General features: G+C 35.3%; 1 protein-coding gene across 1 annotated transcript in view; it reads left to right on the forward strand.

The window, feature by feature from the left end:
* The window catches only part of fryb (furry homolog b (Drosophila)), a 99,760-nt gene that overhangs the window by 33,191 nt on the left and 52,327 nt on the right, over window positions 1-14,242 (forward strand). Inside the window, 14 exon segments of the mRNA XM_056467294.1 lie at window positions 4,187-4,355; window positions 4,442-4,534; window positions 5,079-5,172; window positions 6,945-7,051; window positions 9,246-9,349; window positions 9,533-9,641; window positions 10,046-10,132; window positions 10,362-10,476; window positions 10,479-10,532; window positions 10,635-10,767; window positions 10,974-11,046; window positions 11,048-11,079; window positions 13,029-13,266; window positions 13,360-13,545. Of these exon segments, the coding sequence (XP_056323269.1) occupies window positions 4,187-4,355; window positions 4,442-4,534; window positions 5,079-5,172; window positions 6,945-7,051; window positions 9,246-9,349; window positions 9,533-9,641; window positions 10,046-10,132; window positions 10,362-10,476; window positions 10,479-10,532; window positions 10,635-10,767; window positions 10,974-11,046; window positions 11,048-11,079; window positions 13,029-13,266; window positions 13,360-13,545 (1,594 nt within the window).

Consider the following 14,242-nt stretch of genomic DNA (forward strand, 5'->3'; position numbering starts at 1 on the left):
CAATGATCTTAATTTTGTGTGAAATGGTTTTTTATCAAGTGGAGGTTGAGTAATGGATGGCAGCATTTAAATTTCAGATGAACTATGCCTTTAAGGACATTTTCATTTGGCAGTCTGTTGTGTCAACACTTGAAGTCCAGTGTAAAATCTAGATAGACACTAAATGGATGGCTCCATGATTCCTGTTGAAGCCTGCGACCTGGTTTCAAGCTCAAAATGATGGCGGCATCCTTCTTCCTGTGACACAGTGTCTAGTGTGAGATGAAACACTAATGGGAGGCCATTACCCTGATAGACGAGACGTCTCATCATGTTCACAGAGAGCTCCATCAGTGTCGCACAAAGATGGAGTTTCTCCCTATCCGTGCGAGAACTCCAGTCCTGACAGTAATGGCTTCTTTCCATATTTAATAGCATGAAAAATGGTCTTGTGGCTGCACTTATAATAAGGAAGTCCTAAAAGTCTGATGTCAACACGTGTCGGATGAAATGTTAGGTATGCATGGGTCTGTGCTTCTCATTCTAGTACTGTACAAGATAAATAGCATAACTCTGTCAAACGTTGTGTATAGTGCAAATACACAAAATATTCTTTATTTCTCCGAGTGGGAATGTAGCCAGTGTGTATTTCATCTAAAACAAACATAGACTCTTAGGAAGAGAGACGGCGAGAGATGCCTCCCTATTCCCCCTCCAGATGCCTTTCTAAATATAGCAAACTCAGAAACACACAAACACTCCCTAATACACATGTGTACAAGAAACATCCACGTCCTGGCCAAACTGAATCTGCTGACTTTGGTGTAATGGAATTGTGGGTAGCTCATTCCTTTCGAATTAAAATAATTGACTTAATTTTACAGTGTCTTTGTTTCTCTTTGTAGGTACTTGCTGTAGTAATAACAGTTAATTATGCATAATTATGTGCAATAACCTTAAATCAAACTCCTATGTGTACTGAATTCTAAAGTACACATTGTCACAGTTGTTACAATTGGACTCAACTTAAGGTAATTTAGTTAAAGGGGACCTATTATGCCCCTTTTCAGAAGATGTAAAACAGGGGTGCCCAAATTTTTTCTTATGATGTGCCAAAAAGCAAACTTGATTGAAGGCATAGATATTTACATTAGATGTTGCCTACGCTATTGCTGTCTATAGAAAGAAATGCGTCAATAGAGCCACCATTTTAGTACAGGGCAACGCTCCTTTGAAATAAATCTGGGACCAAGGTGCAGTGTAGGACTGGCCATCCAGAGATACACTTATATGCATATATCTATGATCGGTAGTTTTCCCGGTGGTCAGTACACTGTAAAAAAAAATCCGTAATTTTACGGTTTATTTTCAGCACCCCAAATTTCCTTAAATTTAAATTTCTGGTAAACTTCTGTAATTCAGCCTCTGTTATTTTACAGTAAATTTCTGTAATTTAACAGCTGTTATTTTACGGTTTATTTCCAACATCCCTGCTGTCGGAAATAAATGGTAAAATTACGGGGGTTTTTTACAGTGTAGGCAAATACACCTTTTTTTCAATTACGAAAATTATAATTTTTCCTCACTTTTCTATATCGATGGATAAGTGATCGCACAGACATTGCTGACAAAGAGTGTGTGTTTGTGTGCATGGAAATGTATTATGCTCCCTTCCTGTTAAATTTGGTCTAGTCCATGTCCTGAAACAAACACCCTCTCCTGCTTTCACTTCTCATTCTTACGGAGGGAGGGATTCGTTTGTGAATAAATCCCTGTTATAAATGACTCATTCACTTAACCAATAATACAAGTTTCTAGCACCGCAGCGTCTTGTTGTAATTTTTCGTTTGCATTGTTTGCTGATTTTATTCAACAAAACTATCATAAGCCTAGTATTTAGTGCGAGTTGGTGCTACTTTTCCTTATGGTCAGAGCAGTAAGTGACTGTATTATCATCAATAACGTTACTTGTTTAGCACAAAAGTTCGTAACATACAAAATCGTAAAATACGAAATCTTACCGATGAAATGTTCTGCCTTTGTGCTTTGTTTTCTTTGTTTCCTCGTTACTACACCTGTACACAACGCTAAAAGTCCAGCATCTTCAGATTGGCTTTAGTCTTGACTAGCGCGGTTGAACGACATTTGTCCTGGGAGCACTGTACAATTGTGGCGGCTCTAGTGACGCATGTTCAGGGTCCGTATGCAATATCTAGTGTATAGTGTATATCTATGGTTTGAGGGATGTGGGCAGAAGGTAAAATATCAAACTATATTACATAAAAATGTCCATTATTCATTTCCTAATTTATTTCCTAATATTTAAAATTAACTACGAAACATTGGTTTAAATTATATTAACTAATGCAGTATATTTAATAAATTAAAATCAACTTATTACAGTAAAAACATAAACAATCCCATTAATAACACAATGGAGTTCAATGCTAAATGCACGAAGCTTCACCTGCCTTTGCCTTGATTTGCTTGCCGATTTCTTGTGCATCCGTCGAGTGACAGTTATTTACATTTTTTTTAAAAATCAAACAAAATGTAACATTTAATATGTGACATTTCGAAATGACAATCTCTATCAAAGATAATCACCCATTTTGCCTCTATTCTTTAATAGGATGGTGAGCTAAATTAAAGGTTAGCATGGGCCAACTTTGACCCGAAGGCCCTAGTTTGGGTAACTCTGATGTATAATAAGTGTCTGATGTGCCTATGGTGTGTATGCTAGATTCAGCTCAAAATGCACCACAAGTAATGTTTTATATCTCTTTGAAACTGCCCCTTTTAATTTAAATTCAAATGAAATTGTGCTCTTTTCAAAAAAGGGTGGAGCTACAAATGTTAAAACAGCTATCATAACATTATTTATCAATATGTGGCTCTTTTTGGATTATCGGAAGCTTTAGAAACTAAAAATGTAAAACAGGAGTTATGTTGGGACCATTGTTTTTGTTTACATCCCTCAGAATGGTCTATTAGAGATCATAACTAATGGGTAAGGCTTCCCCCCTCTGATTACAAAGAGAAAATGTCAATCTTTTTTTTTTTGTGTGTTTTTTATTAAATTTGATTATAAAAACTACAATTTATAAATTTTTACCATTAGAAGCTGGCTATATTCACAGACCATTGCCGTATAACTGTGTTTAAACCCCTTATAAAGGTAATTTTTCCATAATAGGTCCCCTTTTAAACATTGAATATACAAAAATTGACTTTTACTCAAAGACAATACTCAATGTATTGTTTTATTTATTTTTTTTTTTTGTGGGATAAATTGGATATTATTTATATTTGTAAGTAGTCTGTTGTAATTGATGTTTCACTGTGTTTCAGGTTGACATACATTTTTATGAAGTTTATTTATAAACTAATTTCCAGAGGATCGCATGCTTATGATTGATTACGGCTGGTCCCGCATTAGCCAAATGATGATTTACCAATCAGACGATTACTAAGTCTCCATAAATAACCTAAGTTCCATACCATAGTCATCTTTGTCTTAAAGAATCCCCTCTTTCTCCCCTACTCTTCCTTCATTCCTAGATGGGGGCACGGCTGGCCATTGGTTAGCAATGTTGTCCCACAGCAAGAACTTCACTGGTTCTAGTCCTTACCAAGCCAGTCGACGTTTCTGTGCGGAGTTTACATGTTGTCCCCATGCTCGCGTAAATTTCCTCCCACCATCCGAAAACATGCAGCTTAAGTTAATTGACTAATCCAAATCAGCACTATAGACGTGCTCCTAGTAAATAGTTATCTCTTCATAACAATCCCTAATTGCTCACTAGCTTCAAACAGCAGGGGAGTTCTCGAAATCTACCTGAACTCAGACTCTTTCTTTTGCTTTTATCTATTGGAACTTTGTATTTTCCATAAGATATATTACACAAGTATGAATAAATAAGCACCAGTTTACAGTATCGTGTAAGCCACTGCAGAATGATGGGAATCAAACCACAGCTTTTCATTCATTTTTTAAATATATATATATATTTGTTGTTGTGTATAATGTAGGTCTATTTGACCTCATAATCACTCTATGTTGGCATCTTTAATTTAATGCATATATATATATATATATATATATATGTTTATTTATTTATTTTGAATTTATTGTAATTTAATTTAATATATTTAAAATTTATAAATATTTTTTAAATAAACATTAATCCCTCTCTAATCTTCCCAGGTTTCCTGCAGTGAGGAAAAAGTTCATCTCCGAGTTAAAGGAGCTCAGGCAAAAAGAGCAAAGCCCATATGTGGTCCAAAGCACCATCAGCCTCATTATGGGGGTCAAGTTTTTTCGCATCAAGATGTACCCAGTGGAAGATTTTGAAGCCTCTTTTCAGTTTATGCAGGTACACAGTGCTGCAACTACCCAAGTTTATAATTTGAATCTCTCTCCTTTATTTCCAAAAACACTTCTACTGTTGGATGTTTATAGGAGTGTGCTCAGTATTTCTTGGAGGTGAAAGATAAGGACATTAAACATTCTCTTGCTGGACTCTTTGTAGAGATACTCGTCCCTGTAGCCGCAGTAAGTATAGCCGTCTTTGATTTATTTTTATTTGTGCTCTTTAATTTACTTAGATTTATTACAATTTTCACAGTATGTCAGATAATATTTTTTTTCTGGAGAAAGTCTTATTTGTTTTATTTTGGCTAGAATAAAAGCAGTTTTTAATTTTTTTAAAACCATTTTAAGGTCAAAATTATTAGCCCCTTTAAGCTATATATTTTTTCGATTGTTTGCAGAACAAACCATCGTTATACAATAACTTGTCTTATTACCCTAACCTGCCTAGTTAACCTAATTAACCTAGTAAAACCTTTAAATGTCACTTTAAGCTGTATAAAAGTGTCTTGAAAATGTCTAGTAAAATATTATGTTCTGTCATCAGGCAAAGATAAAATAAATCAGTTATTAGAATTAAGTTAGGAAAGCTATTATGTTTAGAAATATGCTGGGGGGGAAACAGAGGCCTAATAATTCTTCAATTGTAAAAACTTCAAATGTACATGGCTTACATACAGTAAATTTACATGTAAAAACTGTAATTCACACTTGTGATGTTTTTTAGACGGTGAAGAATGAAGTGAATGTGCCCTGTTTGAGGAATTTTGTGGAAACCCTCTACGACACAACTTTAGACCTGTCGTCCAGGAAGAAACACTCTCTGGCAAGTCTCGCTGTCCTTTCCCACACTAAAGTGATGCATCTAATTGGCTCATAGCTGGAATGCTTTTGCTGTCTGTGATGTTTCAAATGCTCCATCTTTAAATGTTTTTCAAGACTCAATGAAACAACTGAGGCAGATTTTACACATTCTGAACCAACGGCATTTGTCTTGTGTCTGTGTGATTTGTGCACATTGATGTCCTTCTCAAAGGGTACACATTCGGTTGATTTGTTTTTCACAGATCGACATCAAATATTTTACAATCCAGCTTAAAGAGAACAGCTCAAGCTGAAAATTATAGTGACAGGACAATATTTTTTCTCTTTCATAATGTGTAAGTGTCAATTCAAAAATGCCCCTAAATATACTGTAGAATATGCCTTTCCTTAATGAGCAAAAGAAACCTAGCACGATTTTCTTGAACAATATTGTGAAGTAGTTGCGTGTACTTTTGTTCCTGTACACAGATGTTTTGACACACATTATTTCCAATATTTCTCAATTATTTCCATATTGTGAGCAATGTGTTCACTTATTCCAGGTGTACCTAGTTGAAACATCTCTTTTCAGACAAACTTTAAATACATTTTTTTAGAATGCTGCACCGAAAGTCACATACTTTAACAAGAACTGACCAATCAGCTTCATACTTCATATGGATTACACACATTCGTTGATTAATTACCTCAGACAAACACAGGACACCCAAACACCCGTGCTTTTTAATTTTCTTCATAAATAAATTTGTATCAGAGCTGCAGCAATGTTTTGTTAGTTTGTCATCCTCTGAGAAAACGGTTAACGGTTGCCTAGCAACAACAAAGGAGCGCGAGTGCAAATCGTGAGGAAAGTGCTAAAGGAAGCGATGCACCTCACACTTTCCATACGCTTTTAGACGCAATGTATGATTGACTTACAAATTACCTGTATCTGCGATACATCAGCCTTCCTGTTTTCCAAAGTGATCCCACATCATAACTTCATCCCTGTTTTTGTAGGCTAATAAGACACCTGTTATCACGCTGTTTAGGTGCGCTGTGTTATGATTGGGTCAAATAGCATACAGTGGGAAATCGTGCTATCCAAATTGCGATTTCGATACAATTTCAATTAATCGCACAATTATAATAATCATATAAATTGAATATATATATGTATATATATATATATATATGTTGGCGCCAATAGCCTAGTGGTTAAGTGCACCAACATATAGCACCATGGTGCTCGCGGAGACCCAAGTTCAATTCCCGGCTCGAGGTCCTTTGCCAACCCTTCCCCTCTCGCTGCTCCTAATACTTTCCTGTCTGTAACCCCCACTATCCTATCCAAATTAAAGGTGAAAAACCACTAAAAATAATTATAAAAAAAAAATGAATGTATATAAAAAGAATATAGAAATTCTAATAATCAATTTAATATTAAAGATATAAAAGGATATTTACCTACATTTTAAAAACATTTTAATAACTTACAAATCAGCATACTGTGTATTACTTTTACATTTCAGACATAAATGTGAGCATGTTACAGTGTGCGATTGTAGTTTAAATGTTTTTTAAGTCTCTGAAGTGTCACTAATTGTAATTTTTGTAGCAGTTTTTGCATGAATAGTTTTAGATATAAAGGTTAAATTAATAAATCAGAAGAAGTGGGACTCAAAATGTTTAAACACAAAATGATGCACGGTGAATTTTTTCAGTCATTGAATTCATTATTTCTTGTTTAACACCATGTAATGTAATTGTTGACCTTATGTTTTTCTACCTCAGGCTCTGTATCCATTGGTAACGTGTCTGTTATGTGTGAGCCAGAAGCAAATCTTTCTAAACAGATGGCACGTCTTCCTCAACAACTGCTTGTCCAACCTGAAAGTGAGTGTTTGAGATCCACACAGCTTGTATGATACAACATACTGTACCTGTCAAGACATCACACTGTGGATGAGAATATAACATCAGATCACATGCAAAATTAACAAAATTTTGTTGTGCAAGGCAGTTGTGTAAGCATCATGTGATCGCAAAGTCTTTAAACCAGTGATTCACATCAGTCAAGTGCACAGATATTTAAAGTGGCAGCAGTTACATGCAAATAGTTGTTAAAAATGTGTGAAATGCAGAGGGAGGGCAGCCATAATCGCAAGGAATGTTTTGTTGGCTTTAAAGGGGAGACCAGTAGAACAGGAGAATCCTTTTATCATTAGCGGTTAACGTCTTTTTGTACATTCTGTACTCAGCCTCTGCACCTGTGAAATGTAAAATGAATGAAATGAAGCAAAAAGAAGGTAAAAACCATCATGTGCAGGATTCAGGGACTCTCTGAAATGACGATGCTTTAAACAGGATGCTGGATCTGTCTGTCAAGCTTCAGCTCCTATCTGATTTCTGTCGTCTGTCAGTGTCTCTCGGACATTCGACATGCTGTACTTTCAGCGCTCTGCTGCAGTTAGTCTGAAAGCTGCTGACTTGTTATGTAATGAAGGTTCGACCTGTAGGGAAAACATCCTGTTCACTTCAGAGCCCACGTTTAGTCAGGAGTCAAAAGAGACAGAACATTAAAGCAGAGAAGCATCAAACAAGAAAGATCTTTCAATCAAAATAGATGACAAAATAAAATGAAGTCTTAAAATTAATAGATGATAACACAGTGGAATTAATATATATATATATATAATAATATAATATATATATATAATCTAATATAATATAATATAATATAATATAATATAATATATATAATATAATATAATATAATATAATATAATATAATAATAATAATAATAATTATTATTATTATTATTATTATTATTATTATGTAATCTTAATTGGTATGTGTCAGAACATTAAAGCAGAGAAACACCCAACAAAAAAAGAATAGATTAGGTCTTAAGGTAAAATAAATGAGAAACACAGCTGAAATAATAATAATAATAATAATAATAATAATAATAATAATAATAATAATGTCTTAAAGTAAAATAAATGATAAACACAGCTGAAATAAAAATAATAATAATAGCATATGTTATTATTATTATTATTATTATTATTAGTAGTAGTAGTAGTAGTAGTAGTAGTAGTAGTATATAATCTGAATTGGTCAGTTGTGTCGGAACATTAAAGCAGAGAAACACCAAGCAAAAAATAATTAAAATAGATGATAAACAGCTGAAATTGTAGTAACTATAATTGATTGATTGATTGATTGATTGATTGATTGATTGATTGATTGATTGATTATTATCTTAAATGGTATGTTTCAATCATTATTTTAAAATATGTTCTATGAAAGTATTATTCTCAAATAAATAGTTTAGGTTTTATAAACCAGAATTAGATACATTTTGAATTAAAAAAATTTAAAATAAATAAATATTTTATATTTTTCTATAAATATATATATGCACATACATACACAGTGAAAAGTCAGAATTATTAGCCCCCCTTTTGAATTTTTTTTTTCTTTTTTAAATATTTCCCAAATTATGTTTAACAGAGCAAGGACATTTTCACAGTATGTCTGATAATATATTTTCTTCTGTAGAAAGTCTTATTTGTTTTATTTCAGCTAGAATAATAATAAAAAAATTTAAAACATTTTAAGATCAAAATTTTTAGCCCCTTAAAGCTATATATTTTTCTGATAATCTACAGAACAAACCATCATTATACAATAACTTGCCTAATTACCCTAACCTGCCTAGTTAACCTAATTAACCTAGTTAAGCATTTACATGTCACTTTAAGCTGTATAGAAGGGTCTTGAAAAATATCTAGTCAAATATTATTTACTGCCATCATGGCAAAAATAAAATAAATAAATTAGTTATTAGAGATGAGTTATTAAAACTATTATGTTTAGAAAATCTTTATTTTATTCTAGATCCTTATTCTATATAAAATATTTATCTTTTTCACTTAATCTTCATTAAACAGAAAATTGGGGAAAAAAATAAACAGGGGGGCTGACTTCAACTGTATATTTTTTTGGCAAACTGTGGAATTATCTGAAAATATAAAGAAATATGCAGATGCAAACATAATTTAATAAGAGCTATTCTTGCAGAACAAAGACCACAAAATGGCCCGGGTGGCACTTGAATCCCTCTATCGGCTGCTGTGGGTCTACATGATCCGAATCAAATGTGAAAGCAACACGGCAACACAAAGGTAGTGTACTGAATTATTCAACCATTCAGTAAACCCATTGTAGAGATATATTTTGAATAAAAAATGTCAAAGGTTTATGTAATAGCTTTCAAATGCATAGAGAGTACTGTCAAAGAATAAGAAAGATCATGTTGACTGTGATGATGATTGACATCTACTAAAAAACTCTTTTATCCGTTCCAGTCGACTCACCTCAATCATATCAACACTGTTTCCCAAGGGTTCACGGAGCGTCGTTCCTAGAGACATGCCACTCAACATCTTTGTCAAGATCATACAATTCATTGCCCAGGTTTGACAGAACTCACACCTAAAGATGTCTGAAACACATCGAAGACAACATTCCACATCTATGTTTTATTGGGCCCTTTTGAAACCTTACATTTTTAGGAGCCGTTCAGACAGAACATGTTTGTGCAAATGCATTTCTAAATAATTAACTTCTCTAAACTTGGGCACTGCAATTTTTTTGTCATGCACAAAATGCCTGCAGTAGATTGTAACACTTAACGCAGCTGCCTTACATCTAATTACATAGAAAAGAAATGAGAAAGTAGCACAGTGGAATTGAAAATCATTCTGTGTAAACTGGGCTTTAAGCTCGTCACAGAAATAATAGCTTTTATGTACAGTAATGGAAAATGATATCATTTAATGTAGCATACTATAATAACCATATTTCTCTGCTGGCTACAGGAAAGACTGGATTTTGCCATGAAAGAAATAATATGTGATCTTCTGAGTGTTGGAAAATCAGCCAAAGCGTTCAGTTTAAACCCAGAGGTAATGTTTATGCACACACACACACACACTCATATTCTTACTTTAAATGTTCTGTTTGAAGTATAGAGCTAATTTAAAAATATGATATAAAATGTGTCCAAAATAAATAAAAATAGGAATATAATTACTGAATGTGCTGCAAAATTACCATTTAAACACAATCATCTCTATATACTATCTGATCTAATAATGATTCAATATGTGATGTATTTGTGTGTTGTATATTCAGAGGATGAACATCGCTCTAAGAGCCTTCCTTGTCATAGCCGATAACCTGCAGCAGAAAGACGGAGAACCACCCATGCCGAACACAGGGGCCACTTTGCCTTCTGGGAACACACTAAGAAGAAAAAAACTTACCTCAGCAAAACTCTAACCGAGGAGGAAGCAAAACTTATAGGTCAGATTTGCTCTGCTATTCCCAACACCTGCCTGTGTATTAGAGTTTGACATTGTTGTACAATTTTACAGTCGCTTACAGTATGGATTGTGTACATTGCAGGTATGGCACTGTATTACTCGCAAGTCAGGAAAGCCATGGATAACATCCTGAGGCACCTGGATAAGGAAGTTGGCCGCTGTATGATGCTCACAAATGCCCAGATGCTCAACAAGGAACCTGAGGACATGATCACGTAAACAACCTTTTTTTTTTTTACCTATTATTTTAGTGTAACATGAGTGGGTGAAGGGAACGCTCAGAGCCAGACAACTTGTTATGAGTCGCATTCAGCCCACACACCCTGTTTAGACAGTTTGGTATTTTTTCCTGTTTCCTTGTGTTTCTTTGCCTTTCTCATTGTTTATTTTTGCACAACTCTTTCCTTCTCTCTTTTGTCAGGGGTGAAAGAAAACCCAAGATTGACTTGTTCCGGACGTGTGTTGCAGCCATTCCTCGTATTCTGCCTGACGGCCCTGTCCAAAATTGAGCTCATCGATCTTTTTAGCCAGGTGAGATTCACCACAAACCCTTTGACTATGCAGTGCGATGTGGCTGTATAGGGGAATTACCAACCTACGTCACACATGACGTCCACATGGGTTTAACTGCGCATTCCAGTTGCAAAAAAGACCGGCTGCAATAGCAAACATGTGGTGTTGTGCGGTAGGATGCCAAAATCGAAAGTCCAAAAATAAAAAACTTAAATTTTATCGTACACCACACTGCTTTTGATGCCAACCACAGATGTCTTTGGCTAACAGCCATCATAAGAGCTGAATGGAGTGAGCACCTAATTAAAAATAACTAGTAATATAACTTATCTCTAGTACAACTATAAACTCTGTACCACATCGGATGTCATTCCCTCGCTTAAATGCTAGCACTCCGGTTTTGTTCTGCAAGCTCGATGCACGCGTATCCTGAATGTTACAAACCTGTAATCCACCTATATTGGCACTGGTGGGAGGTGTGCTTGCGTTAGTGTCTCACCAGTGCTGATATACAGCCATATTGCACTGCTACAAGTGTGATATTGCGTTCATACAACAGTTCGATGATAAAATTGTGTATATAAAAAAGAAAATCAAACACAGAGAGTCTCAAAAATCTTTTTATAAGAAAAACTACTTTCTTCTTCCGCCACTCATTCACATCTGCAGCTGACGTCAGAAAAGCAGAAATAGTTGCCAGTTCAGAAACATCACTTTAGAGCTAGTTTTTGAATGATTCTCTAGCAGAATGTCTAAAGTTATGACAAAACAGGTGATTTTGCTGACATTTTAAGATTATAAGGCTGAACGGCATGAAATGCCATCAGTCTACAGAGATTTCACAATATTTCTCTGTTGCAATCGGTAGATCACATTAATCAAGGCTGAAAAAGCCAGAGCAAATCAAACACTAGCAGTTTCTGTGGTATAAATACAGCACTACAAAATACAAAAGAGAGAGCTCGACTTAGAATGTGACTTACCTGATTTATAATGATGTGTTCAGCTGTAGTTTTAATCTTGTGCTGAGAAAATGCTGTTTTTCTCCCCTAAGGATTTATGAGGTCTCTGTATCTTGTGGCGAAACGTCAACCATCACTTTCTTTGGTCTGCTCAGACCGGCTGATGGCGTCTGATACACTGAATCCGATGCTCCGAACTTATGAACATTTAAAATAGGCACTATTCTTATAAATAAACTGTATAGTTGCAATCTAAACAACTACATTCTCAACGAAAAAAAAAACTTGAAAGTACATTATGTTGTCCGACGGCAGCAATATTTGTCAAACTGTAGAGAGTCCTCTACATGTAGCTGGATGTGGGCAGAGTAATACACAAGGGTGAAGGGGCGGTACTAGTGCTGATATTTGCAAAATATCGCACTGCTATCAGCCAATCAGATTCAAGAACCAGACAACTGTTGTGTAAACATATATATATACTGTATATATACACCATGTCTCAAAAACAAGCAATAATATATCATACACAAAAAAGTCTGCTTATCATACAGAAGGAATAAGAATGACTAAATTTCGTACAGGAATAACAGCGCAATCTGTGCATTAGAATAATCCTGATGTAATGATGGCGTAATGATGACATATTAGGCTATCTAGGTTAAACTAGGCAAGTTATGTTAATAGGCAAATCATTGGACAACAGTCGTTTGTTGTAGCCAATCAGAAAAAAAAGATTGCTTTAAGGGCCAAACTAAAGAAACAAGACATTTTTCAGAAAAAAAAATATTAGGAAGTAAAAATATCTGTAAAATATCTGTAAAATATCCTTGCTCTGTTAAACATCATCTGGGAAATATTTGAAAATGAATAAACATTTCACAGAAGGGCTAATAATTTTGCCCGTCAACTGTGTATAAATAGTTTATAAAGCTCATTGGTCTTTTGCACTTTGAAATAAAAACATAAAACTTTGTCATTGATTTGTTTATGTTCATATTTAGGCTGACGGTCCACATGGATGATGAACTCCGACTCATTGCTCAGAATTCCCTGCAGAGTTTGCTGCTGGATTTCTCTGATTGGCGTGAGGATGTGTTGTTCGGGTATACAAACTTCTTACTGCGTGAGGTGCAGGACACACAGCAGGGCCTGCAAGACTCTTCCGTTAAACTGCTGCTGCATTTCCTGACACAGTGGAGGCTGGCCATTCAAGCACCTGGAAAACGCTCAGCGGAGGTATCAGCAGGATCATTTTCTTCACTGGCTATACAGCTTAAATGGAAGCTGTGTGCTTGATCGCCTGTTTTTGTATATGTTTGTTGAGCTCAGATGGGATCCCAGAGCAGCGGGAGCTCCAGGCTGGCACCTGATCGCAGTCCTCACTCTACGGTGCTGCACGCTGTGGAGGGTCTGGCCTTGCTGCTGCTGTGCTCCTGCCAGACCAGCACCCGAAAACTGGCCGTTTCAGTCCTCAGAGAGATACGCTTGCTGTTTACAGCCATCGGACAAGCCGAGGTGAGAAACGGAACTAAAACTGAATTGTGTAATAAGACAATATAATGGAATGGAATTTGTTAAGTGAAGTTTCATAAACTAATTTCGAAAGGAGCATGTGATATGATTGATCACGACTGGTCTCTCATCCATAATCAGCAGTAATCTAATCAGATTGGTCCAAGCTTACAATAAATAGACTGATTTCACCCTACTGCCTTATCTTCGTTTTGGAAGAATCCCTCCTTCCACCCCATCTCCACCTTTTCCTCTCGAAGCTCTCGAGACCTACCTGATCTCGGACCCCCTTACATGCTAATTGACCAGATGGGAGTCCTGGGCTCAATTATCTGCAAGCTCAGGGTTCTCTCCCGGGACAGCATGCCAAACCTGCTAATAGCCTCAAGCAATATCTAAGTGTGAACTCTTGAAATAAATGAAAGACTACGGGATTATAAAGAATATACACATAACAGAAAAAAATGAACATAATAGAAAACCGGTAGAATAAAAAGACATAACTTTAGAATGCAATCTGACAACAGGAAAAGACTAAATAGAGAAGGATGACAGAATAGTAAAAAGAACAGAACAGAATACAATAACATGATAGAAGAGTTGAGGATATAATCAACCAGACAACATAACAATAGGAGAAAGAATGAAGAAAAATAACAACTAGATATAACAGAAAAAGATAAAACAACATATTAGAAAT

This window comes from Danio aesculapii, chromosome 10 (genome assembly GCF_903798145.1).
Source record: "Danio aesculapii chromosome 10, fDanAes4.1, whole genome shotgun sequence".
NCBI classification, from domain to species: domain Eukaryota; kingdom Metazoa; phylum Chordata; class Actinopteri; order Cypriniformes; family Danionidae; genus Danio; species Danio aesculapii.